This window comes from Podarcis gaigeae (genome assembly GCF_964106915.1).
Source record: "Podarcis gaigeae genome assembly, chromosome: 17".
In the NCBI taxonomy this organism is placed as follows: domain Eukaryota; kingdom Metazoa; phylum Chordata; class Lepidosauria; order Squamata; family Lacertidae; genus Podarcis; species Podarcis gaigeae.
The window spans coordinates 41,083,915-41,111,554 of record NC_139694.1 but is presented as its reverse complement, the minus strand read 5'-3'; the positions used below and the strand labels follow the sequence as shown (position 1 = coordinate 41,111,554).

At 47.9% G+C, this 27,640-nt stretch overlaps 2 protein-coding genes and 1 long non-coding RNA gene across 7 annotated transcripts in view; all 3 read right to left on the bottom strand.

Annotated features, from left to right (window-relative positions):
- LOC310835355 overlaps positions 1–27,640 on the bottom strand; it is a 300,425-nt gene that overhangs the window by 89,311 nt on the left and 183,474 nt on the right. The window lies entirely within an intron of this gene.
- Positions 1,104–27,629, bottom strand: LOC310835085 (ER membrane protein complex subunit 3-like). 4 transcript variants are annotated; one of them, XM_083719810.1, is made up of 8 exons: positions 27,445–27,629; positions 7,674–7,731; positions 6,328–6,421; positions 5,023–5,127; positions 3,261–3,342; positions 3,036–3,115; positions 2,489–2,574; positions 1,104–1,603 (listed from the first exon to the last, which is right to left on the bottom strand). In XM_083719810.1, exons 1-8 carry the CDS (start codon positions 27,600–27,602, stop codon positions 1,493–1,495), a joined length of 774 nt encoding a protein of 257 aa, XP_083575936.1. In that variant the 5' UTR covers positions 27,603–27,629; the 3' UTR covers positions 1,104–1,492. The 4 variants fall into 4 exon arrangements, with proteins under 4 accessions (XP_083575936.1, XP_083575939.1, XP_083575937.1 ...); XM_083719813.1 differs by lacking the exon at positions 27,445–27,629 and adding an exon at positions 27,109–27,244; XM_083719811.1 differs by lacking the exon at positions 27,445–27,629 and adding an exon at positions 27,109–27,240 and having other exon boundaries at positions 7,674–7,727.
- LOC310834972 (uncharacterized protein) overlaps positions 23,452–27,640 on the bottom strand; it is a 202,108-nt gene continuing 197,919 nt past the window's right edge. The window contains exons 1-2 of one of the 2 annotated variants that reach the window (XM_083719591.1): positions 24,984–25,088; positions 23,452–24,931 (exon numbers count right to left, since the gene is read on the bottom strand). In XM_083719591.1, the coding sequence (XP_083575717.1) occupies positions 23,749–24,822 (1,074 nt within the window). In that variant the 5' untranslated portion in view covers positions 24,823–24,931; positions 24,984–25,088 and the 3' untranslated portion in view covers positions 23,452–23,748. Of the gene's footprint in view, positions 24,932–24,983; positions 25,089–27,640 lie in introns of those variants that run through there. The other variant, XM_083719592.1, reaches the window with a different exon arrangement.

Genomic DNA, 27,640 nt, shown 5'->3' with positions numbered 1-27,640 from the left:
TCTCTTTGGATCCAGGACTCTTCCACGAACAGGGCAAGCCAACTGGATCTCCCCAACACCCCCATGGCCTTATAGGACTTTGTAATCCCAGCAACATCTGGAGGGCACTGTGTTGGCGACTTCTACGCTGCTTCAGATTGTGATGCAGTCGTGGTAGTGCTTTGACTCACTTCCAGCCTCTTCAGGCACTGGCATCTCCAGCCTCAAGCTGCCACTGCATGTCCCATCATAGTTATGCCCACGTGTGGGAACAGAGAGAATTCATGGTGCCACTCGTGGGGACTTCTCTTGCAAATGTTCCTGGCCATTGTAGCAAGCCAGAAGAGAGCGGTAGACTTGCACTTCCTTCTGCTGCTTTTGCCATCTGCTCTGCAGAGGGATGGGTAAGCAAAACCAATGTCTGGTAGCGAGATGCCACACCAATGAATTCAAATCTGGTCAGCAGCAGCAGGGGGGGGGGGGGTGCACGCTTCCCTGGTAGCTTTCAAGCTGTTCCATGCTCTTTGGTGCTGGATAGCTTAGAAGTGGACTGACCTCTGGGGAGGAAGAGAGTTGGCAAGCTTCAATGATACATTTACCCCTAAGTAGAGGAGGATCGTGTTCTCCAAACCATCGGTATCTGCCAGCCAGGACAGAGGCAACCACAACATGACTCTTCCAACTTCTGGACAGCAACCTCCAATGTGGTGGCCAGCTTGCGCTGTGGAGGCCATGATTCTCTCTCGGAAGGAGGAAAGAACTTGACTGGATGGGCAGAGTACACCCCGCATTGCAGGATGGGATTCAACTTGGGTGCTTGGAGAGGCTGGAGGTGGAGGCCTTTGACAGTGCTACGTAGCCTGTTCAACTTGGCAGAAGCATTACTGGAGTTCTCAGTTAATACATTGTGTGCCCCCCTGCTCAAAACTGGTGCCTTATATTTCAAGTTACACTGGCCCTGAGCTTCCACTCAGTCCTCCCTTTCCCTGCAAAGGTTAAGGAGGTGCTGCTTTTCTCGAAAACTCTTTCAAGGTGCAGCATGGAAGAACCTAGGCAGTGTTTATGCACCAGCCACCAGGGGTAGGCCAGACAAGGAGACTGCAAATAAGGAGAGTAAAGCAGGGTTTGTTGCAGCTACCTTGCTTTTAATAGCCAAACTTGTTGTACACACACTTGGGACTGGCATCCCATAAAGCTGGTTCCACACTGGGCTTCTCTCTCTGCAAGCAGAACAAGAAAAGGAGCTTTTTGACATTAACTTGCTGGCTTCAGGCACCCAGAGCCAGTTCCACAGAGGCTATTTGCCCACTCCTCTGACTGTTGGGGGGTGGGTCATGCTACAGACTTCAAGCTCTCTTCTGCAACCTTCCTGCCTCTAAGATGAAAAGCCGTTCCACACTGATTATGCAGGGAGGGTCAGCATCTTCCACCTCCCAAGGAGGTGAAAGGGTCTCTTGCGCACACACATTTGTCCCATAGGACAGAAGTAGCCTGCAGTAGTCACAGGATGGCATCAATCAGGCCCAGGCAGCCCTGCCAGCTTGAGGTCCTGTGACATCAACTGCTCTTCCACATCCTGCAGAGCCCAGTGGTGAGAAACCAACTCCAAAGCTTCCCACTCGGCCTGGATGGAGAAAAAAAGTCTGTCAGCCTTGAGCAGCGTATTGCTGCAGAAACTCGCACATACAAGCTCTGCATCAAGCTGCTATCGAAGGGTGGGATCCAGCAGCACCAAGACCATCGTTCCGTCAGTGTAAGGACTTCTGGTTGTGCAACAGAATGTTCTCCCATGTGCCCCTTAAATCTGGTCCATATGGTTCCCCCAGCCCTCTGGGATACTTTTGGGAAGGGGGGGAGAGAAGGAAGTTCCATTGCACAAACAGAAATTCTTGTGCTGAACAGGATGTGTGGCTGTGTGTGCAAACACCAGTGCCATCAGAGATGCTTGCCAGGTGACAGCGCTGGCAAGCACAAAGCTCCACGCTTCAAAATGAGCAGTGCTGACTGTTCCCGAGGTGTTTGTATGGCCCTTAACTTCCGAAGGGTTCCCATCCTCACTCACAATACAGTTGTACAATGATCCCATAGGAAAGGTCAGCACTGTCTCCTTGTTGGGGGTGGGGGGAAGATAGCTGAGAGGGTTCTCCTAAGACCACCCAAGGAGGCCATGGCAATGATTTTAAGGTAGGATGGGAAACTGGCTCACATCATCTCTGACCAACTGCCATGCTGTCTGGGGCCCGATGGGAGTTGCAAGTTCAACCATATGTTGAGCCCCCTCCTGTCATTTCTTTAAAAATATATTGTCTAGCGCACATATTGGGCCACAGCACCAGCTCTTGGGATATGTGGGGCTGCCTACGCCCACAAGTCTCACTGTGGCACAGCTGTCGCCCTGCAGATAAGATTCCATCCAGCCAATTAGTCTTGCATCAAATGGACTGCATCTAATCTTATCAGCTCCATGGTCTCACCTAAGTGAAGCCATTGAAACAAACTAGGGCAGTACCTTGAAAGCCTTGTTGGGATCAGGTGGGGTGGGGACAGCTGGGCTGAGGAAGTGGTCCTGCAGGAGCAGCTGGTTTTGCTCTGCAGCTGTGGAGAGAACGTCAGGGAAGCTTGTGAGGGAGGCATGTAAACATTGCAAGTTGACAACAAGGCAAGAGATAACTGTCAGCTACTAACAGTCTGGCTGCCTTTGATTAGGTGTAAACTCTCAGCAGAAATGGGGGTTTTTTTACACTTGTTCCTCTGCATTGACCTATAGAGCAATAGTGGAGTTGCAAAGAGTAGTCCAAGTGCAGAAGTGAGGGGCTGTACAGAGCAAGTTCCAACATGTGACCGCTACAACCCTGAGAGGTTGGGCGCTGCCCCCCATGGTTTCAAACTGGTTCTCCAAGGTATCAGACCACTTCATGCAGCCGTCAAAGTAGTCTCTAGTTCATGAAAGCGCGTGCCGCAATAAGCACTCAAACGTCCACCCTCCACGTTGCAATCTGAAGAGGTACATCCCACATAAGACACCAACCCCACCTTATGCCCAAGCTGCCTCTCACCAGTCTCCTCTCCCAGGATGAGGCTGTACACTCGGCGGAGGCCAAAAACGTTGAGGAAGTACCAGGAGGCCGAACTCACCCTGGGAAGTGAAAACATCTCTCGGTGACTATCTCAGGGAGCCTTCCTGGCCCCCAGTCCCCCAGGGTGGGAACCCAGGCCAGAAGCCATCCCCACCCCAAACCCATGGAAGGGCTGGCTGGGCCTGGGGGCAGGCAGGTGCTTACCAAGAGGGGCCCAAGGAAGGCAGGCTAATTCCACGCTGCAGCATGGGCTTGAACCGCAGGGTCAGGGGGAAGGGAACCTTGGCTGGCAGGAAGGGAGTTGGGAGGGAGAGGTGTTAGAGCTGGACCCGCCTAACCCAAGCTCTAGGGCTGCTGCCCCGCCACCCTCCTCCTCAGTGATGTACAACTCCCAGCTGTCTTGCGCATAGTGCCACCCTCCGGATCAGCTCAGATCCCAAGCTAAAGCCCCCGCTTGCAAGCAAAGAAGCAACTTAATGGGCCTACAATCCCTTCTTACCAAATCTTCTCATGCAGGTCACAGAATCCCAGTAAATTACTGGGCTGGGTGGGTGGCAGGGAGGGAAAGAGGTTGAGAGGGGTGATCACTTTCCTAAGAGTTTGGGGCAGAGGGCAGATTTGGATGGGGGCCTTCCTGATTCATAACTACACCTAATTTAGCTAGAGGCAACCTGCCCTCAGCCCAAGCTCTCTGGTCTGGAATAAAAGGACGACTAGGGGTGGTGGTCTGCTTTACAGGCAAGCTGAGCCAAAGGCTATGAAACACACCGGATGCTGGAAGAGTGCATCTTTGCGGCACAGGCAAACTCCAGCCCTCCAGATGTTTGGGACTACAGTTCCCATCATCCCTGACCACTGGTCCTGTTAGCTAGAGATGGTGGGAATTGTAGTTCCAAACATCTGGAGGGCTGGAGGTTGCCAATGCCTGCCTTAAATGATCTGTTTAAATATTGTTATTTTAAAATATTTCTATACTGCTCTTCCTAGCAAAACAAAAACAAAACAGCAGCAGATTTAGAAACAAAATACAGTGGTACCTAGGTTTACAAACTTAATCCATTCCGGAAGTCCGTTCTTAAACTGAAACTGTTCTTAAAACAAGGTGCACTTTCCCTAATGAGGCCTCCCTCCGCCAGTGCCCTTCCACCGTTCAGATTCCATTCTTACACCAAGGTAAAGTTCTCAAACCAAGACACACTTTCCGGTTTTGTGGAGTTTGTAAACCAAATCATTGTTAAACCGGACTGTTCTTAAACTGAGGTACCACTGTAATCAAATAGCACATACAGCAATACTAAATTTGTCCACCAGGGGGAGGGGGCCCCTGTTGCCTTGCAGGAGCTATTGGGCTCCCTGTTAGAATTCCTGCTCCAAGATTGCAGTCATGGGATTTTTGTCTATCACATGACGGTGTATGTTTTGACTGCACAGAGTGGGAAGTGACGGAGACAGGATGTTTGTGTTACTGTGTTCAGTGAAGTGGGACTATTGTCCTTTGTTCTTTTTCTCTTTGCTGTCTGATGCTAGAGAGAGAGGGAGCCATGTTGCAGTGCTCTGTGTGTGTTTATATGTAAATAAAGTAGATTAGCCAAAGTGCTGAGTTGCAAGCTGTGAAGACTCTGCAGATCCCTAAGTGTGCCAGTGTCTGTTGGCATCAGTCGCTGTGATGTTCGGGCTGAAGAAAGCTTTTGAAGCTCCCAAACGATTGACCAGGAGGGAGGGAACATGCTAGTTAGGCATGTGTCTCTGCCAGGGTCCTACTCGAGTGTAGGATGAGCTCCTGACACTCCCAACTCCCATCAATCCTAGCCAGCATGGCCAGCTGTGAGGGATGATGGGAACTGTAGTCCAGCAACCAGCTAGAGGGCCACCGTTTCCCTTCATCCTCTGCTGCACAAGGAATGGGTCTCCACGAGGGCACCGCCCTGCAGCTTCCAGGCCAGTGTTAAATCCCCACATCACTCACTGGCCACAAAGCCAGAGAAGGCCCAATTGATCCAGCCTCCAACTAGGATCATGGGCAGGACATGGACCAAGTTGCCCTTCATCATCTCCATAACCAGGCTGGGATCTGCGAGAGAGAGAGAGAGAGAGAGGTGTGTGTCAAACAGGGTACTGTGCAGCCTGGGATTCCACAAGGACACATGGAAACCACAGAAGAAAGTGCCAGGAACAAAATTTGGTTTTACGTGAATATCAGCATCTTACAAAAACAAAAACAAAAGCAAGTTCTAGCTCCTTGGGGTTTGTGGGCCTGTGGGGACGTATGATAGCTGCAGAAATCTCAAACACAAGCAGGGGTCTACTCAAACAAAATGTCCAAAATAAGGGAAGGGTGCTTAAATAGCATAATTTATATACAGACCACAGAATCCAACTGCTCGTTTTCTTGCAGATTTTGCACCATGTTGGTCCAGAATAAACTTGAGCACAGAGTGCTCACAGCCCTGCCTTAAAAAACTGCTTTGTTGGTTGGTTTGATATCCTGCGGCAGCCAATGTCTGTTAAATTGAGCTGGTGACTCTGGAGGGCAAATCAGGTTCTGTCCACAGGCACTAGTCCCAGGACACACAGAACCAGGCCCCCTCATGGTTGGCAGCTCATCTCCCCCCCTTATTCCACTGCTGCCGCCAAAGCCTCACCTGCCAATTGTAGGGTCCAAGGTGGTTTATACTGGAGAACAAAGTGCTTGGTTCCTGAGCCATTTAGGGTTTTTTACGCTAGTACTAACACCTTGAATTGGGTCCAATGCAGGAGCATCTTCAGAACCAGTGCCACATGGTGCCCCCACTTACCAGCCTAGCAGCCACATTCTGCACTAGCTGCAGCCTCTGGGCCGCCTTCGAGGGCTGTCTCACACATAGGCTGTGATGGTAGTCCAGATGGGCAGTCAGCTGAGGTGAGGCTATCAAGGCCCAGGAGAGGCTGTAGCTGGCAGGTTGCCCAAAGCTGGGCTGAAGGCACATAGTCACAGAAGCCACCCGAGACTCCTGTGGCAAGTTGGAATCCCAGAGTATTCCCACAGTATATAGCTGCTCCTTCAAGGGGAGTCCCACCACTCCAAGAAGAAGGCGGGACACAGAAGGAACCCACTCACAGGACCTCCACCTTATCAGCTTCATCTTATTGGGCCCCATCAAGTCTATCACTGCTTCCAGGCAGCAGTCCCACGGTTGGACAGCAGCACTGATTGAGCAAGCGGGGGGGGGGGGGGTGAGGCAGCAGAACCCTTCCACTGCCCCTCATACTCCATGCCCGTTCCCATTGTTACCTGTCAGCAGGTTTCTGGGCTGCACTTTACGCTTCGTTTGGCGGAAGAAGCCACTTTCAGGGTTATTGAAGTGATGCTTACGCATGAGGAAGCCCTGGGGAAAGAGGAAGGGCCTCAGAAATCCAGATGAGCTGAAGGTGTTTTCAACAAGGAAGATTATCATTGCATTTGAGATGGTTGAAAGGCTTCATATGCATTATTTTTGACCGCCTTACATCTTCAACCAGGGAAAAGGAACCTGTGGCCTCCAATGCTGGACTAACTCCTCTCATCCCTGACTGCTAGGACCCAAGGAAGCTGGGAGGGCAGTGGCGGCAGCATCTACAAGTTCCCCGATAGGACCTTAGGATGGCCTCATGTCACATACTAAATTCATGGAAGAGGAAAGATTTGAACCAGGGCATCCAGTTTCTTATGTTAATACTATGCATATGTGCTCGGAAGTTAAATAAATAAGTTAAATCTTCAGTGGGGCTTCCTTCCAGGTAAAAGCACACAGGTGCGAAGTCTTGGTCACCTGCCTTTTTGAGGGTGCCGGCTTTGGAGCAGGATGGGTGAAGGCAGGAGACGTTCAAAGGCCTGCCCTTCAATATATTTACATTGCAAAGATGTATTTTAAAACCCCATTTGTTATAGTTATGGTCTCAAGCAGTGATACAGGCATTCTTGAGAAATAGCCACATGGCAGGGATGCTCCCAGCCCCTCCCCAAAGAAGCTCCCTTGTGCTCTTCCCCTCCTTGTCAAGAATGACAGGACAGAATTACAAAGGAAATTCAGAGAGGGGGATAAAGTTTCACTTCTGCTATTCAAACCCTCATATCACTTCTTTTTAGGCCAGCAGCCTAAGTAAAACAAAAACCCCTCTGACTTGCATCAATCAAGTGGTTCCAGTATTAATCCAGAACCACTGTGGAGAATAGATCACATTTGGGCCACAAGCCAAAGGAAGAAGAAGAAGAAGAGTTTGGATTTGATATCCCGCCTTTCACTCCTCTTCAGGAGTCTCAAAGCGGCTAACAACCTCCTTTCCCTTCCACCCCCACAACAAACACTCTGCGAGGTGAGTGGGGCTGAGAGACTTCAGAGAAGTGTGACTGGTCCAAGGTCACCCAGCAGCTGCATGTGGAGGAGCGGAGACATGAACCCGGTTCCCCAGATTATGTGACTGCCGCTCTTAACCACTACACCACACTGGCTCTACACCACACAAAGGAGGTTGTGTGTGGACCATGAAATTTCCTAGCTTTATGTCTGTACCCTTGCTGAGGCCTGTCCCTTGAGGCCTCTCTCTGTGCAAGGAGGCAAGTGGCTTTTCAGAAGCAAGAGTGCACCCACACTCCCTTACCTGATGAGTTAGGAAGCGTCCATTTTCTCTCAGGAGGCGACTACGAGCCAGAATCTGCCTGACAGACAAAGAACACTCAACTTAGCTGTAGGCCCAACAGAATTTGCAAACAAAAGTAATGGGATCAGATCATCAAACCAAATGTGGCAGTAAAAGACTGGCCCGCTCACATCTACTCATGCAATCCACATGACTACATACAAACAGCTGCTTGCAGCAATATGTTCAGGGGTGTGAACAAAGCAGTTGTGCAATTCTGGAATTCCACACTTAAGAACACAGTATGATTTGGACACATTTCACAGGACCTGTCATCTATGCATCTGATTTCAATATTGTGAACCACGTTGAGAAATTGTATTCATTTATTGCGTTCCTATCCCACCTGTTCTCCAAGGAGCTCCATGGTTCCGTTCCCCTCATTTAATCCCTACAACAACCCTGTGAGGTAGGTCAGGCTCAGAGGCAGGGACTGGCCCAAGGTCACCCAGGGAGCTTCGTGGCTGAGCGAGGTTTTGAGCCCTGGTCTCCCAGGTTGTAGTCCGACACTCAAACCACTGCATCACACAAGCTCTCCTTATGGTTAAAGTTAAATACTGCAAGGAAGAAAGCTGTTTTCAATGGATGATTTTGGTTTTTAAAGCCTTAAATGTGCTGGTCCAGGGCTCCATGCTCCTGGCATCCATCCTCTGAGGCCATACTGTTGTTATAAGAATTATAAGGTCTCAAAAATAAAATAAATGTCCATAAATGTACAAGGCAAACACATACATTAGAAACCACATGTCTGAAATAGTACAGGAGAACAATCCTGAAGCCATTTTGAGACGCCCAGTGACCTCAAATATTCCTCTGCAGTATGGGAGGAAAATGGGGAAAGCCTTCCCATTGTCTTTTTGCTTACAAATCCTGTCTTAAGGGCATATTTGTGTATGAATAGGGTGAGCCTGTGACCTGGATTCAGGAACTAAAGTATTTACCATCACAAAAGAATGGCCAGGCTGCCCAGGTAATGCAATCATCAGGTATCCTGGCAAACAGGATTTCTGCTGTAGACCACCTCCACTGCTGCAGACAGCCTCCTTGGGGGGGCTACAGGGTGGGTAATTTCAAAATCTATATAAGGACTTGTGCACCATTGTTTTGGGTTCTCTCCTCCCTCATGTGTGTGGGGAGTGAGGACCTGTTGCAACAGTACTTTTCTATTGCAATAAAGATCAGGCTTACTAGCCGCTTTGCTTCTCAATATACTCTGGTTGGCCTCCATTATTTTCTCCTATCGATAGGGAACCTACTTAAGGACTCTATATGGGCTCTTGGATACCGCATAAGGGGAAAAGAGCAGGGGTTTTTTCTTTCTTATAACACTGTATCATCTGTGATCAAGAAATATTAAAAACCTGCTTCTTTCCCTGTAGGAGGTACGCAAGAAGTCTGTATAGAGGTCGCTAGTATGCAGATGACCAAAAATAGCTTTAGCATGTGCAATGAGACAAGAATCCAATATCTCTATTCAGACCAGGGCTCCCCATAGTTTTCAGTTTGGTTTCAAGTCTATTTCTGAAATTCTTTTGGAATAAGACAGCTGCTTTGAGATCTCATATTGAATGTCCTACTGGTTTCTCTGTCTTGTGATTCCTGATGTCAGATTTATGTCCATTTATCCTTTGGTGTAGGGTTTGGCCTGTTTGTCCAATAGAGAGAGCTGAAGGGCACTGCTGGCATTTGATGGCATACACAATGTTAGAAGATGAGCAATTAAATAGGCCTGAGATGGTATGTTTGATGTTCTTGGGGCCAGTAATGGTGTTGTCTGAGTGTATGTGGCAGCAAAGTTGGCATCTGGGTTTACTGCAGTCTCTGGTACCAGTGTCCATGTTAAGTCTGGTTGTTGTATTATTGTGGATGAGGAGTTGTTTAAGATTGGGTGGCTGTCTGTAGGCGATGAAAGGTCTTCTTCCCAGAGCTTGAGAAAGTGAACTGTCGTTGTTTAGGAGAGGTTGTAAATATCTGATGATGTGCTGAACTTGGGAGCTGTATGTGATTACTAGTGGTGTTCTGTTATTTTTTGGGTCTGTCTTGCAGCAAGTTCTCTCTGGGTATCTGTCTGACTTTGTTGATCTGTTGTTTAACTTCATCGGACAGATATTTTAGTTCCAAAAAGTTTTGCTATAGATCTCTTAGGTAAGAATCCCTGTCTGTAGAGTTGGAACAGATGCAGCTGTAATGTGTTGCTGTTGTTGTTCAGTCGTTTAGTTGTGTCCAACTCTTCGTGACCCGATGGACCAGAGCACGCCAGGCACTCCTGTCTTCCACTGCCTCCCGCCTCCCTCCTACGGCTGTAATGTAGAGCCTGGCTATATATACTTATATACAGTTTCATTTCAAGTGGAGTCGCTGGTTCCCACGCCTCGGGATATGCGAGGACGAAGGAAAACACATATTGGGGAGATTACAGGTAAGTCATAGAATCATAGAGTTGGAAGAGACCACAAGGGCCATCGAGTCCAACCGCCTGCCAAGCAGGAAACACCATCAGAGCACTCCTGACATATGGTTGTCAAGCCTCTGCTTAAAGACCTCCAAAGAAGGAGACTCCACCACACTCCTTGGCAGCAAATTCCACTGTCAAACAGCTCTTACTGTCAGGAAGTTCTTCATAATGTTTAGGTGGAATCTTCTTTCTTGTAGTTTGGATCCATTGCTCCGTGTCCGCTACTCTGGAGCAGCAGAAAACAACCTTTCTCCCTCCTCTATGTGACATCCTTTTATATATTTGAACATGGCTATCATATCACCCCTTAACCTCCTCTTCTCCAGGCTATACATGCCCAGCTCCCTTAGCCGTTCCTCATAAGGCATCGTTTCCAGGCCTTTGACCATTTTGGTTGCCCTCCTCTGGACACGTTCCAGTTTGTCAGTGTCCTTCTTGAACTGTGGTGCCCAGAACTGGACACAGTACTCCAGGTGAGGTCTGACCAGAGCAGAATACAGTGGCACTATTACTTCCCTTGATCTAGATGCCATACTCCTATTGATGCAGCCCAGAATTGCATTGGCTTTTTTAGCTGCCGCGTCACACTGTTGGCTCATGTCAAGTTTTTGGTCAACCAAGACTCCTAGATCCTTTTCACATGTACTGCTCTCAAGCCAGGTGTCACCCATTTGCGCCTCTCATTTTTTTTGCCCAAGTGCAATACTTTACATTTCTCCCTGTTAAAATTCATCTTGTTTGTTTTGGCCCAGTTCTCTAATCTGTCAAGGTCGTTTTGAAGTGTGATCCTGTCCTCTGGGGTGTTAGCCACCCCTCCCAGTTTGGTGTCAGCTGCAAATTTGATCAGGATGCCCTTGAGTCCATCATCCAAGTCGTTGATAAAGATGTTGAATAAGACCGGGCCCAAGACAGAACCCTGTGGCACCCCACTAGTCACTCTTCTCCAGGATGAAGAGGAACCATTGATGAGCACCCTTTGGGTTCGGTCAGTCAGCCAGTTACAAATCCACTGAGTGGTAGCATAGTCAAGTCTGCATTTTACCAGCTTCTTTACAATAATATCATGGGGCACCTTGTCAAATGCCTTGCTGAAATCAAGATAGGCTACATCCACTGCATTCCCTTCATCTACCAGGCTTGTAATTCTGTCAAAAAACGAGATCAGGTTAGTCTGACATGACTTATTTTTCAGAAATCCATGCTGACTATTGGTGATCACAGCATTCCTTTCTAGGTGCTCACAGACTGTTTGCTTAATGATCCGCTCCAGAATCTTCCCTGGTATTGGTACTTTAGGTAAAGGTAAAGGTACCCCTGCCCGTACGGGCCAGTCTTGACAGACTCTGGGGTTGTGCGCCCATCTCACTTAAGAGGCCAGGGGCCAGCGCTGTCCGGAGACACTTCCGGGTCACGTGGCCAGCGTGACATCGCTGCTCTGGCGAGCCAGAGCCGCACACGGAAACGCCGTTTTACCTTCCCGCTGGTAAGTGGTCCCTATTTATCTACTTGCACCCGGAGGTGCTTTCGAACTGCTAGGTTGGCAGGCGCTGGGACCGAGCAGTGGGAGCGCACCCCGCCGCAGGGATTCAAACCGCCGACCTTTCGATCGGCAAGTCCTAGGCGCTGAGGCTTTAACCCACAGCGCCACCTGCGTCCCCTGTATTGGTACTTTAAACAACTATATACACAGGAGAAGCAGAAATAGATGGATATTGATCGATTTCTGAAATAAATGGACTACAGAAAATATCTCAGGAAAGTAAGTTAATGTTGAATTATAAAATAACGGATCAGGAAGTGGAAGGGGCCATACAGAACATGCAATTGGGTAAAGCTCCAAGACCGGATGGTTTGACTTCAAGATACTACAGATCTTTGAAAGAATGGTTAATACAACCATTGAAGGAAGTCTGTAATGAAATATTGGAAGGGAAAAGGGCACCAGAGTCGTGGAAGGAAGCTTATATTACACTTATACTGAAAACAGAGACTGAAAAGACACAGCTTAAGAATTACCGCCCCATATCGTTACTTAATGTGGATTATAAAATTTTTGCAGATATTTTGGCTAAGAGATTAAAAAAGGTGCTTGTAGAAGAAATCCATAAAGATCAAGCGGGCTTTCTCCCGGGCAGACATTTGTCTGACAATACGAGGAACATAATTAATATCTTAGAAAAACTACAGGTAAATATTAATACTAAAGCAGTTCTGATATTTGTGGACGCGGAGAAAGCCTTTGATAATATTTCTTGGAGTTTTATGAAGAAGAATTTACAGGGGATGGGGGTAGGTCAAGGTTTTGAAAATGGTATAGGTGCAATTTACTCAGAACAAAAGGCAAAATTAATTGTGAACAATGTAGTGACAGAAGAATTTAAGATTGAGAAAGGAACACGGCAAGGTTGCCCAATCTCTCCATTGCTTTTTATATCGGTCCTGGAGGTTTTGCTAAATATGATTAGAAAGGACCAATTGGTTAAAGGTATACAAGTGGGAGCTAAACAGTACAAACTGAAAGCTTTTGCTGATGATTTGGTATTGACTTTACAGGAGCCAGAATCTAGTACCAAAAGGGTATTGGAATTGTTCCAAGAATTTGGTCAGGTAGCAGGTTTTAAGTTGAACAAGACGAAAACTAAGGTTTTAGAGAAAAATTTAACTGTGATTGAGAGAGATAAGTTTCAGAAGGAGACAGGATTAACATTGGTTAAGAAAGTGAAATACTTAGGGGTTAACATGACTGCTAAGAATGTGAATTTATTTAAGGATAACAATGAAAAATGCTGGATTGAAGTGAAAAAGGATTTAGAAATATGGTCAAATTTGAAGTTATCATTGTTAGGCCGAATTGCTGTGATAAAAATGAATATATTGCCAAGGATGCTGTTTTTGTTTCAAACATTGCAAATTCTGGACAAAATGGACTGTTTCAAGAAGTGGCAGAGAGATATCTCCAGATTTGTCTGGCAGGGCAAGAAGCCTTGAATAAAATTTATTTATTTTTCTTTTTTTTTTAATAAAATTTTTATTAAAATTTTAACAATTTTTTTATCGTAACAAAACAAAAACATAGAAAACACAACACAAAACATAGAAAACAAAAAACACATATAAATTCAATTCTTAATTTCTTATACCTTACTTTCCCGACTTCCTCTTGCCTCCCCTTTCTGTATTCCAATTTCAAATTTATTTCCAGCAAATCCTTCCCTTACTTTTTAGCTTACTTTTAATATTGCTTATTCTCCTTAAATTAACCATTACCGCTACTAACCACTTAATTTCTGATCCCACATCATTTTAACACTCATTAATTTTGCTATATTTCTTTAGATAGTCCTTGAATTTTCTCCAATCTTCCTCCGCCGTTTCTCTTCCCTGGTTTCGGATTCTGCTCGTCATCTCTGCCAAACCCATATAGTCGATCACCTTCATCTGCCATTCTTCCACGGTGGGTAGGTCTTGTGTCTTCCAGTACTTTGCAATGAGTATTCTTGCCGCTGTTGTAGCATACATAAAAAATGTTCTATCCTTCTTAGACACCAATTGGTCAGCCATGCCCAGGAGAAAGGCCTCTGGTTTTTTAGGAAACGTGTACCTAAGTACCTTTTTAAGTTCATTATAGATCTTTTCCCAGAAAGCCTTAATCCTTGGGCACGTCCACCAAAGGTGGTAGAATGTTCCTTCAATTTCTTTACATTTCCAACATTTATTATCAGGTAAGTGGTAAATTTTTGCAAGCTTGACTGGAGTCATGTACCATCTGTAAATCATTTTCATAATATTTTCTCTTAAGGCATTACATGCCATAAATTTCATCCCAGTGGTCCACAACTTTTCCCAGTCAGCAAACATAACTGTCAGGGAACTGCCATCGGAAGGACAGGTGGTGGACAGGCTCCAGGAGAATAGGAGAGACTCTGCAGCAGAAGAAGGAACCAGCAGGGGGAGTGCAGGAGTTACAGCGGAGGGGAGGCTCTGGGATACTTCTAGTGAGAATAGTGAACAAGACCCCCCTTAGGAACTCCCACCCTTCGCTGGAAACTGTCACGCAGAGAGTCACGAAGGCGCATGTCCGTCAAACAGCTTTTATGTTGGCGTAAGTTCCGTAGACGCCCACTGTCAGATTCTACCAGCGACTGACGGAGCCATGCTTTGGGGGCTCCGTTAGTGCCTTGGTTTGGATGACCAGCCAAACCCCAGAGGGATCAAGCTTTTACGCACAAGCAGCTCATTATCCCATCACAGCAATCTGACAGTCTCTGAAAGCAGCTTGTGCAAGCAGAGGGCATCATGAGTGAACCAGCAGGAACCGGAGCAGCTGGAGCGGGAGCAGGTCCAAGCCTGGAAGAAAGGTACAGGGCGTTGGAGGTCCAGCTCGCGCTGCAAACGGCGAGGCTCGAGGACAGGAGGGCTCAAGATGCGGATAAGGGGAAAACCACCCCACTTGCCAGAAGGGTGCCTGGATTGGTGCAGAAATTTGGGGGGGATCCCAGGAACTATCAAGCCTTTAGGACAGAGATGCAATATGCTCTCAATCTACTGTTTGATGACTTCCCCGATGAGAACTCTAGAGTGGCGTACGTGATTGGCCATCTAGAGGGAGGGGCGAAGGACTGGGTTCGGCCCCTGATGGCAGCCAATAATGAAATCTTAAAGGACACAATGAAGTTTTTTCGCGCCATGGACTTGATGTTTTGCAGCAAGATTGAGCAGGGGGTGGTGCGCAGGCAGTTAATGGCGTGTAAACAGGGGAGCCGATCTGTACGTGAGTACTGGACTGAGTTCACCATGCTGATTCATAGACTGGGGTGGGACCTTGCTAGTGAACCTATTCAAATGCTGTTTGAAGAAGGTCTCTCTCCGGCAGTGAAAGATGAACTTTCCCGGGCGCCTAGGGCGGAGTCTATGGATCAGCTGACTAAATCAGCGCTGTCCATAGGAGCACGCCAGGAAGCTAGAGCTATGGAAAAGCGGGAAGGAAAGGGGGAACGTTGGAAGGACTTCCGCATTCCAGAGATTCCGGAGCAGCCTTTCCCGCCAGCAGAGCCGATGGAACTTGGAACAGCGCGCGCGCGCGCGCGCGCGCAGTTTCAAACACCAGTGAAGGGCGGAAGAAGGAGGGAAAGAGCGGCAAGAGATGTTATCTCTGCCAACAGCCAGGTCACTTTGCCAGAGTCTGTCCGCAAAGGAAGGAATGGCAAGGGATGGCGGGAACTGTTGGGGGGAAGGAGGAGGAAGAAATCAAGGAGCAAGTAAAAGCCAACGCCTGGCTGCCAACATCAGGGCACAGCAGCCAGGCCAGGGAGTAGTGAACGTGCCCATGCCGGAACCTCCAAGACCAGCGCTTGTGATAGAGGTGTTGCTGGAACTGGCAAACGGACACCCACTAAAGATAAAAGCGCTATTGGATTCAGGTAGCTCATGTAATTTAATGAGTAAGGAGTTTGCAGCTGAACACCAGATACAGACTATCCCATTAAGTAAGCCTTTGCAGGTTACCACGATTGATGGGAGGGAACTGTTGGGAGGAGAAGTGAGCCAACAGACTGTACCAATGATAATGAGGGTGGCACGACACACAGAACTGATAGCGTTTAACGTAGCCACCTTGGGAGGAGCTCCTATTATCTTGGGAATGAGCTGGCTGGCACTACACGATCCGCTAGTAGGCTGGCATCAGAGAGTGGTTTCCTTTGGATCAGCACATTGCCTAGAACACTGCAAGGAGGGAGAGGGTCAGGCAGGCGCCAGGGCCACTCTAGCAGGGATGGAAGTGATGGACAAGGGGAAGGTGCCACCACAATACGCTGACTTGATTGACGTATTCAGCGAAAAAGAAGCAGATAAACTGCCCCCGCACAGACCCTTTGACTGTCAAATTACCTTACTCCCAGGAGCACAATTGCCAGTGGGCAAGCTGTATGCAATGTCAGACAGTGAGATGCAGGAGTTAAGGGAGTTCATTGACAAGAATCTCAAGCGAGGTTTCATCAGAGAGTCACGAGCGGTGGGGGGCAGCCCAGTGTTCTTTGTGGACAAAAAAAACACGGGTAAACCCAGGCTTGTATGTGATTTCAGGGCCCTAAATGCAGTGTCAGAACCAGTGACTTTCCCTATGCCTAGAATTGATGACATTCTGACACGGGTGAGAAAAGGGAAAATTTTTACCAAGCTGGACCTTAGGGGGGCATATAACTTGATACGTGTGAGAAAGGGGGATGAGTGGAAGACCACTATGTTCACCCCCTTGGGGGCTTTTGAGTACCTGGTTATGCCTTTCGGATTACAAGCGGGCTCCGCCTGTTTTCAATCATTCATGAATCACGTCCTGGGGCCATTGCTCTACAAGAACTGCGTAGCGTTCTTAGATGACGTCCTGGTGTACTCAGAGAATGAGGAGCAGCATGTGCGAGATGTAAGAGAGGTACTGAGCAAACTGCGAGAAAACCGGCTGTGGGTGAAACTGGAGAAGTGTCAGTTTCATACCAGGGAGGTGGAATTCCTGGGGTACCGGTTGTCTGACAAGGGATTGGCCATGGATCCCAGCAAGGTTCAAGCGGTACTGGAATGGAAAACACCAAAGACCAAGAAGGACGTGCAAAGGTTCCTGGGCTTCGGAAACTTCTATAGGAAGTTCATCAAAAACTTTGCCCATTTAACAGCGCCCATCACAGATTGTCTTAGTAGCAAAAAGAAATTTGTTTGGACGGAAGAAGCGCAGCGGGCGTTCGAACGCCTAAAGCAGGCGTTTGCGTCGGAAGAGCAACTTCTGCACGTGGATCTACAACAACCAATCAGAGTGGAGACTGACGCGTCAGACCGAGCGGTGGGGGCCGTGCTTCTCCAGCCGGGAAAAGATACGTCTGAATGGAGACCGTGTGCATTCTTCTCGCGGAAGTTGAACAAATCTGAGAGGAACTACACAGTATACGACCGAGAACTGCTCGCCATTCATGAAGCATTCCGGAAATGGCGGCACTTGCTGATTGGGGCGCAGCACAAGGTTCAAGTCCGAACTGACCACAAAAATCTGGAATACTGGAGAACAGCCCGAGTGCTGAACCAGAGACAAGTGCGATGGGCCCAGGAGTTCTCCAAGTTCCACTTTGAGATTCGTTACGTGCCAGGCTCCGAGAACGTGAGGGCGGACGCTCTTTCCAGGAAACCTGAGTACTTAGAGGGGGAGGGAGCGCCTGAGGCAAGGCATGTAATCCCTGAAGACCGCTGGGTGTGTGGGGCGGCATTGGTGGGGCAGAGGGAACTGATAGAGGGTACTGAGAACGATGAATACGCCCAAGAGAAACTCAGAGAACTCAGGAGGACAGAGGAGAACACAGGGGGGTTTGAAGAAAAGAACGGGGCGTTGTATTACAAAGGGGCACTGTACATACCCGATGGGGAACTGAGGGGCAGAGTACTCAAGCAGTTGCATGACAGCCCCACAGCGGGACATTTTGGACAGCACAAAACCATGTGGTTGGTTACCAGGGAGTTTTGGTGGCCCAAGGTGAGGGAGGACGTACGGGAATATGTCAGGGGTTGCGACAGGTGCCAGCGAGCGAAAGGAGAGAGGGTGGCGCCAGCAGGGCTATTACAACCCTTACCCACGCCAGAAAGGCCATGGGAGGCAGTATCCATAGATTTTATGACGGACCTGCCAAAATCCAAAGGCAAAACAGCTGTCATGGTGGTGGTAGATCTATTAACCAAAATGTGTCATTTTATAGCTTGTTCACATGCGGTCACAGCGGAGGAAACCGCCAAGTTGTTTGTAGAACATATTTTCAGGTTGCATGGCGCCCCCTTGAGGGTGGTCAGCGACAGAGGGAAACAATTTACTTCCAGGTTCTGGAGGAAACTTATGAGCTTACTGCACGTAGAACTCAATTTCTCTACTGCCCGGCACCTAGAAACAAATGGGCAAGCGGAAAGGGCAAACGGGATTTTACAACAATACCTGAGGTGTTATGTAAAAGACAGAGAAAATGATTGGGTAGATAAGTTACCTCTAGCAGAATTTGCCTACAACAACGCGGAGAACGTGTCCACAGGGATGAGTCCTTTTCTGGCAAATTATGGGTGTCATCCCCGGACATTCCCAGGAGAGGGAGGGGAGAGGTGGAGCGTGCCGGCGGCGGAACATCTTTTTGAAGAGATGGAAGCGATCCACCGTCAGCTTCAACTTAACTTAGAGAAAGCCAAGGAAGAATATAAGAAGCAAGCAGACAGAAATAGGAGGGAAGGTGAAACTATAAGGGTGGGAGACCGGGTGTGGTTGTCCACCCAAGGACTACCGTTCAAGGGCGGGAGTAAGAAATTGAGACCCAAAAGATTGGGACCCTTTGAGGTCATACAGCAGGTCAACCCAGTAGCATTCAAACTCAGACTGCCCAGTCACATGAAATTACACCCAGTATTTCACAGGTCATTACTGTCGCCATACCGAGAGGGACGTGAGTGGGGGGAGCGTGAGAGAGAGGCCACCCAAACGCCCGTGATAGAAGAGAGAGAACGCGACATGAACATGGCAGGAATCATTGATTCCAGGTGGAAGGGGAATCAGGTGGAATATCTGGTAGAATGGGAGGGGGAAGTAGAGTCGGAAAACACTTGGGTACCAGCAGAGGTAGTCAATGACGAGGTTTTAATAGAAACATTTCATCAGCGTTTCCCAAAAAACCCGCAACCCGTGGCACGATTTAGAAGGGAACACTTTGGGACCACCGATGAGGAAGGAGAGTTTGAAGGGTTCCCAGAGTCAGGGGTGGGTGAGGAAGCCGTCTCCGACGAAGAAGAGGAAGACGGGGAGAGAGACGGTACGCCGTGGCTAGAAGTGTTTGAATCCTCGGACGACGAGGAGAGCTCCTTCAGGGGCTTTCCGCCCTCACCGCCAGTGGGAGAGGAGGCGGGGGGGTGAAGGGGGCCCTGGGGGGGAGGTGGATGTCAGGGAACTGCCATCGGAAGGACAGGCTCCAGGAGAATAGGAGAGACTCTGCAGCAGAAGAAGGAACCAGCAGGGGGAGTGCAGGAGTTACAGCGGAGGGGAGGCTCTGGGATACTTCTAGTGAGAATAGTGAAGAGGGAACAAGACCCCCCTTAGGAACTCCCACCCTTCGCCGGAAACTGTCACGCAGAGAGTCACGAAGGCGCATGTCCGTCAAACAGCTTTTATGTTGGCGTAAGTTCCGTAGACGCCCACTGTCAGATTCTACCAGCGACTGACGGAGCCATGCTTTGGGGGCTCCGTTAGTGCCTTGGTTTGGATGACCAGCCAAACCCCAGAGGGATCAAGCTTTTACGCACAAGCAGCTCATTATCCCATCACAATAACGTTATGACCAAAGTCCTCTGCCCACTTAATCATTGCCGATTTAACCGTTTCATCTTGTGTGTTCCATTTCAACAGCAAATTATACATTCTTGACAAATTCTTACTGCTGGGTTCTAACAGTTCAATCTCTAATTTTGATTTTTCCACCTGGAAGCCAAATTTCCTATCCTTTTTAAAAACTTCCATTATTTGATAATAGTGAAGCCAATCTCTCACTTTCCCTTTTAATTTCTCAAAACTTTGCCTCGAATAAAATTTAAGATATTAACTGATGCTAAAGAAAGAGGTGGATTTGCCCTGCCAGACCTCAAACTTTATTATGAATCAGCCGCATTTTGCTGGCTGAGAGAATGGCTGCTTCTTGAAAACACTGATGTGCTGGACTTAGAAGGTTTTAACAATGTATTTGGTTGGCACGCATATTTGTGGTATGACAAGGTTAAAGCACACAAAGCGTTTAAAAACCATATTGTTAGAAAAGCACTGTTTAATGTCTGGATGAGATACAAGGATTTGTTAGAAAATAAAACCCCAAGATGGTTGTCACCAATGGAAGTGAAGGCTCAGAAAAAACTCAATATGGAGGCCAAATGGCCGAAATATTGGGAGATTCTGGAACAAGATGGAGACAGAATAAAACTGCAGAGCTTTGAAAAATTAAAAAATAGGGTGTGAGACTGGCTCCATTATTACCAAATAATGGAGGCATATAATTTGGACAAAAAACTGGGCTTCCAGGTGGAAAAATCAAAACTGGAAACAGAATTGTTAGATCCCAAAACTAAGAATTTGTCAATAATGTATAACTTGCTGTTGAAATGGAACTCAGGATGAAACGGTGAAATCTGCTATGATTAAATGGGCACAAGATGTTGGACACAACATTATGATGGCTGACTGGGAACAGTTATGGGCCACAGGTATGAAATTTACGGCATGTAATGCCTTAAGAGAGAATATTATGAAAATGATATACAGGTGGTACATGACACCAGTCAAGCTTGCAAAAATCTATCATTTGCCCGATAACAAATGCTGGAAATGTAAAGAAACTGAAGGCACATTCTTTCACCTTTGGTGGAGGTGCCCAAGGATTAAGACATTCTGGGAGATGATTTATAACGAAATGAAAAAGGTATTTAAATATACCTTCCTGAAGAAACCAGAGGCCTTTCTCCTGGGCATGGTCGGCCAATTGGTGCCAAAGAAGGACAGAACTTTATTTATGTATGCAACAACAGCAGCAAGAAAAGTATTGGAAGACACAAGATTTACCCACCCGGGAAGAATGGCAGATGAAGTTGATGGACTATATGGAATTGGCGGAAATGACTGGCAGAATCTGAGACCAGGGAGAAGAGTCAGTGGAAGAAAATTGGAAGAAATTTAAAGATTATCTGCAGAAATACTGTAAAATTAATGAATGTTAGAAAGATGTTGGAATGAAGTTACATGGCTTTAGCAGAAATGCTATAAAGAATTAAGTACAATAGATGGTAAATGGATTAAAGGGAAAAATAAGGTTAGAATGTGTTAAGATAAATTATAGGACAGAAAATTGAGGAAGATGGAAAGGATTTGCTGAAATAATCAATTGAAGTGAAATACAAAAAAGGGAGGTGCGAGGAGGTTGCTGAAACAAGTAAATGGAAGATAATAATATTGAAAGTATTGGATGTGTTTTTAATTGTCTTTGTCTTGTTTTGTTATGTACAGTGGTGTCTCGCAAGACGAAATTAATTTGTTCCGCAAGTTTTTTCGTCTTGCGAGTTTTTCGTTTTGCGAAGCACGGTTTCCCATAGGAATGCATTGAAAATCAATCAATGCGTTCCTATGGAAACCGCCTTCAGACCAGGTCCGGGGACAGTCTGTCCCCTGACCTCTTCTGAAGGCTGGGGGGGGGGACAAGGGCTTTTCTTCCCACCCCCAGCATTTTAAAAAACCCCGGGACAGCAGAGGACTTCTCCGCTGTCCCGGGGTTTTTTAAAATGCTGGCGGGCGGCAGCGCTGCGTTTCTCCGCTCTCCCGGGAAGGCAGGCAGGGAGGAGCAAAGACTTTTGCCACCCGCCGGCCTTCAGAAGAGGTCCAGGACCTCTTCTGAAGGCCGGCGGGGGGCAAAAGTTTTTGCTCCCCCCCGTCTGCCTTCAAAAGCTGTCCGGGATAGCGGGAAGCGCTTCCCTGCTATCCCGGACCGCTTTTAAAATGCTGGCGGTGGGGAGCAAAGCCTTTTGGCCCCCGCCGGCCTTCCTGGACCTCTTCTGAAGGCCAGAGGGGGGGAAAAGGCTTTGCTCCCCACCGCCAGCATTTAAAAGAGGTCCTCGGAGATTTCCCTATGGGCTTTCTTCTTGCGAAGCAAGCCCGTATGGAAATTCGTCTTGCGAAGCAACTCGCAAACGGACAACCCTTTCGTCTTGCGAGGCATTCGTCTTGATGGGCACCACTGTATATGAAGTGTTTTTGTTTCTGTATTGTATTGTATTGTTATGTTTAATTCTTTTTCTTTTCTTTTTGTAATTCTTAAATTTTTAATAAATATTGTTAAAAAAACAACAACAGAATCTTCCCTGGTATTGATGTCAGACTAACTGGGCGGTAATTATTTGGGTCCTCTCTTTTCCCCTTTTTGAAAATAGGGACAACATTTGCCCTCCTCCAGTCTGCCGGGACTTCGCCTGTTCTCCAGGAATTCTCAAAGATGACTGCCAGTGGTTCTGAGATCACATCTGCCAGTTCTTTTAATACTCTTGGATGCAGTTCATCTGGCCCTGGAGACTTGAATACATCTAGACTAGCCAAGTATTCTTGTACTATCTCCTTAGTTATTCTGGGCTGTGTTTCCTCTGCTGAATCATTTGCTCCAAATTCTTCAGGTCGGGCATTGTTTTCTTTATCGGAAAAGACTGAGGCAAAGAAGGCATTGAAGAGTTCAGCCCTTTCTGTGTCCCCTGTTTGCATTTCACCATCTTCTCCTCTGAGTGACCCCACTGTTTCTTTGTTCTTCCTTTTGCTCCGAACATATCCATAAAAGCCTTTTTTGTTGCTTTTAACCTCTCTAGCAAGCCTGAGTTCATTCTGTGCTTTAGCTTTTCTGACTTTGTGTCTACACGTGCTGGCTATTTGTCTGAATTCCTCTTTGGTGGTTTCCCCGCTTTTCCATTTTTTGTACACATCCTTTTTAAATCTTAACTCAGTTAAAAGTTCTTTAGATAGCCACCCTGGCTTCTTTAGGCACCTTCCATGTTTCCATCTCATTGGTATTGCCTGAAGTTGTGCTTTTACTATCTCCCTCTTAACAAACTCCCAGCCATCATGAACTCCCTTTTCTTTTAGTATTACTGTCCATGGGATCTCACCCAGCACTTCCCTAAGTTTTATGAAGTCGGCTTTCTTAAAGTCAAGAAATTGGGTCCTAGTATGTTTGGCTGCTCCTTTCCGCTGTATAGTAAACTTCAGAAGAGCATGATCACTCATGCCTAATGGTCCTTCCACTTCTACCCCACTAACCAGGTCATCAACATTGGTTAGGACCAGATCTAAAATGGCTGTTCCTCTTGTTGCTTCTCCCACTTTCTGGACAATGAAGGTGCCTGCAAGGCCAGTGAGGATTCTGTTTGACCTTATGCTCTTGGCTGAGTTTGACATCCAACAAATATCCGGGTAATTGAAGTCCCCCATTACTACTATCTCCCTTCCTTTTGCATGGTTGGCCATCTGTTCCAGGAAGGCATCATCTATGTCCTCCATTTGGCTTGGGGATCTATAGTAAACTCCCACAATGAGGTCCCTGTTATTCTTCTCTCCCTTAATTTTGACCCAAATGCTCTCACTTTGGCTTTGAGGTTCTAAATCTTGGATCTCTTCACAGGTATACACATCCCTGACATATAACGCCACTCCTCCTCCTTTCTTGTCTGGTCTGTTTCTCTGAAATAGATTGTATCTCTCCATTATTACATTCCAATCGTGGGACTTACCCCACCAGGTTTCAGTGATGCCTATTATGTCATATTTAGTTTGCTGTACCAAGAGCTCAAGCTCATCTTGTTTATTTCCCATGCTTTGCGCATTAGTGTACAGACACTGAAGTCCATTAATCATTCCCCCGTGTCTCTTATTTAAGGATTTTTTCCTCCCACCACTAGGTCTGCGTGTTTGCTCCATTTGGTCTATGACATTTGGATGATCATCTTCATCAATTGATAGACTCCTACCTTCAGGAGCACTGTCTCCCTCCCCCACATTAGTCAGTTTAAAGCCCTCCTGATGAGGTTTCTGAGATTTTTGGCAAAAACATTCCTCCCAACTGTTGTGAGGTGCAGCCCATCGCTTGCCAGAAATCCATCTTCAAGAAACTGCAGTCCGTGATCTAAGAATCCAAACCGTTCCTGTTTACACCACTTGCGAAGCCAGCTGTTCACTTCCACTATTTTTCCCTCTCTCCCTGAGCCACGTCGTTCAACTGGGAGGATAGATGAGATGACAATTTGTGCATTTAATTGCTTCAATTTCCTGCCCAGAGCCTCGTAGTCTCTTTTGATCTTCTGGAGGCTATTGCTTGCAGTGTCATTGGTTCCCACATGAACCCAGAGGAAGGGGTATTTGTCAGTGGGTTTTATGATTCCTTGCAGTCGTTCAGTTACACCTTGGATCTTAGCCCCGGGGAGACAGCACACTTCCCGAGACATCTTGTCAGGCCCACAAATCACTGCTTCTGTTCCCCTCAGTAGGGAATCCCCTATCACCACTACATGCCTCCTCTTAGGTTTGGTCGGGGTTCTTCCGTGAGCTGTCCGTTCCAAGGTCGCCTGCACATTCCCTGAGGACTGAATTTGCTGCTCGTCTTCATATACCTGATCGACTGTAATGAGGGAGAGATCCTCAAATGGAGTCTGCTCTTCGTCTTCCATGCTAGGGGAGAGGACCTCAAAGCGATTGTGTATTTCTAAACAATCAGAGCGAACCCTGGGCCTCCTACTTCTTTGAGTCACGTTTCTCCATATATCTGGCTCCTGTGTTGGTGAACTAGCCTCCTTCTTAGGGGAGTCCCCTGTCTCCTCCTTGGTGGAGACGGTGTGCTCTGTTGCTTCCAAGAAGAGCTCCAGCTCTCTAATTCTTTGGAGCGTAGCTACACATTCCTCCAGTTGCTGGACTTTGTCTTCTAAGAGGGCAATCAACATGCGATTGCTGCAGGTAAAGCTGCCTGCAACCTTTGGCAAGATGGCAAACATTGCGCAGGAACCGCAGGTGACTGCGGCTGTTCCCTCACCCTCCATCTTGAGAACGTGTCGTTGGGGGTGGCTACAGCGGTTCTCCATCATAAAAAGCGTGAAGACAGGACAAATAACTCCCCCCCAAAAAACCCTAGGTCTCCCCCAACAAACGTTTGAGACTAGCTCCCCTAAATCTAAAAGATGGATCAAACTGCCGCTGCCCTGCAAGCTCAGATAAGCTCCTCCTACAGCTAATCACGTGCGTCAACAGAAACCCTGCCCCCTCTGACCCTTGCACAGGGAGAGCAGCTAATCAGCCACAAAGAAACACACACACAAGAAAACCCTTTTTGCTCCTTCTTCAGCTGCTGCCCTGCAAGTGTTTGTTAGACAAAAGCAGCTTGCTAGAATGTTGACGTTTTGGTGATAGTACAAAAGCATGAGAACATATGTAGATGGCTGAGTGTTTGAGAGTCCCATACTGCCCACCCTGGTGCTAAGGATCACTCTTTTGTTTATGATTGCAGGGACGGTGACGCTGGGGGTAATGCTTGGTGGGCAAAAGGATTCTGAGGTTATCGATAAAGATCTGGGGTTCCCAGATCCTGCCGTTAACAATTGACAGCTATTGTACAAGGGGAAAGGAAGGATTTGTGAAGGGGCTATTGACATTTCTGAATGGTGTATCTGCTTTTTATGAATGACCCATTCAATAAAGAGTGTTTTCGTTTATGGATTCATGTGGTTCTTTGTAGACCCAGGAGGTGGCGCTGAGGACCTGTCAAAGTCGTTGAGGCGGTTAGACAGAGCGTGTTTATTTGACAATCCTAGGTACCAACATTATTATTTTACTTAAGTTACGTTTTATCATTCAAGGAAATAGTAAAAGTAAAGGTACCTCTGACCATTAGGTCCAGTTGCAGACGACTGTGGGGTTGCAGCGCTCATCTCGCTTTACTAACCGAGGGAGCTGGCGTTTGTCTGCAGACAGTTTTTCCAGGTCATGTGGCCAGCATGACTAAGCCGCTTCTGGCAAACCAGAGCAGTGCATGGAAACGCAGTTTACTTTCCCGCTGGAGCGGTACCTATTTATCTACTTGCACTTTACGTGCTTTTGAACTGCTAGGTAGGCAGGAGCAGGGACCGAGCAACGGGAGCTCACCCCGTCACGGGGATTCGAACCGCAGACATTCTGATCAGCAAGTCCTAGGCTCTGTGGTTTAGACCACAGCGCCACCCGCATCCCTTAAGGATATAGTATTAGTAGCATATAGTTACATGGAGTGGAGACATGCACAAATGAGAGATATAGTATTAATTTCCCTTTCCCTGTTCCATTCTACATCATCTGCTTCTCCTTGGGTGTTAGTGGCCAGCAGGTATTTGCAGCAGTCCTGGAACACCTCCACAACAAACCTGTCTAGCGGCCTCTTTCCTCTTCATCTGAAAACCTAAGGCCCATGGGCCACAAGGGGGTCATTTAACTGGCCCACAAGCCGCCCCGAACCAAGCCACCCGCTTGGCGGGTCCCCGTGCTGTGCTAAATCGGCGCAGCGCGGTGCAGGGACTTACGTCCACGGTGCCAGAAATCACGTCTGCACAAACGCAGATGCTGGAAATTGCGGGTGCACGTACTCACACGTGCACGCAATTCGGCCCACAGAGGTATCTCCGATGGAGTGAACCGGACCAGGCGAGGTAAACTTTGCCAACCCCTGGGTTAAAGCATCCCTGCTCCAGATTGCTTTTGGAGGGAGGCAGAGTTTCAATATTTTAAGCAGCTGTGCTTTTTCATTATTTGGCACCTTGTTCTCACAACCTTCTGGAAGCCTGTGAGCTGGACATGAACACACAGTACTCTGTCCACCTGTGATTGGGGTGGAGGAAGGGGGGCGCGGTGGGGGCGAACTGTCGTGGGTGTCTTCGCTGAGGGAGGGGACATTTGGCAGTTGTCGGTGGGCAGTGTGCCCAATGTCCGCCATCGGCGGCTCACTCCACCCCAGGCTGCAAGGTACGTGTGCAACTCCATGCACCCGAGTGGCTATCCCATGCCCAGGAGCGCACCCGCCACACCACGCCCCCCCCCCCGGGAGTGTGCCTGCCCTTGTGGCTATGATACATAGACAGCCCAGCAGCACAATGGGTCAGGGTGTCAACTGGAAGGGGCGGTTGTGGGCAGGATTCCTGCACTGTAGGGGGCTGGACTAGATGACCCTTGATGTCCCTTCCAACTCTACAATTCTATGATTCTATTATTGGAGGAAGATGGCATATGGAAGGTTGTCATTTATTATGGTGGTTTGTGCTTTTTTATTCCAAGTGTGCATATTTTTCTGGATTGTCAGCAAGGTGCTGTTACAGTTGATTGTAGCAGAAACACTATTTTAAACTTACCAATACACAAAGAAAACAAACATGCAGGCTGCAAAGTGTCACAGGACTCTTGGTCATGTGTAGCTTAAGGTTACCAGACGTCCCGATCCCGGGCACAGGCCCCGGACTTACAAATCAGTCCATCTATTTAGTTGAAAAGTGTCCAGAAATCTGGTCACCTTAGTGCAGCTCGGACTTCTGTGAAACCTAAAAGCGAAGACGTGCGCGCGCGCGCCCAGAAACCCCCATCCCGGGAAAGAGGAAGGGGTCCCTTTCGCGTCCTCTTCCCTGACTCCCCCTTCAGGGGCCTGCCATGTGGGCGTGGCCTCCCGCAGCCCCGCCCCCACCGCCGCTCACGTGTCCTGCCGTTGCTCGAGCCAGCCCAGCGCGCGCTCGCTGCGCAGCAGGCCCGCTATGCGCAGGCGCAGAACCCCTATGGCGAGCGCGATCCAAGCCACGGGCAGCAGAACCCAGAAGCGGATGGAGCCGTCCAGGCGCAGCTCCGGAGCCGCCATGGCGCCTGAGAGAAGAGGCTCCTGGGGCCGGAAGTGGC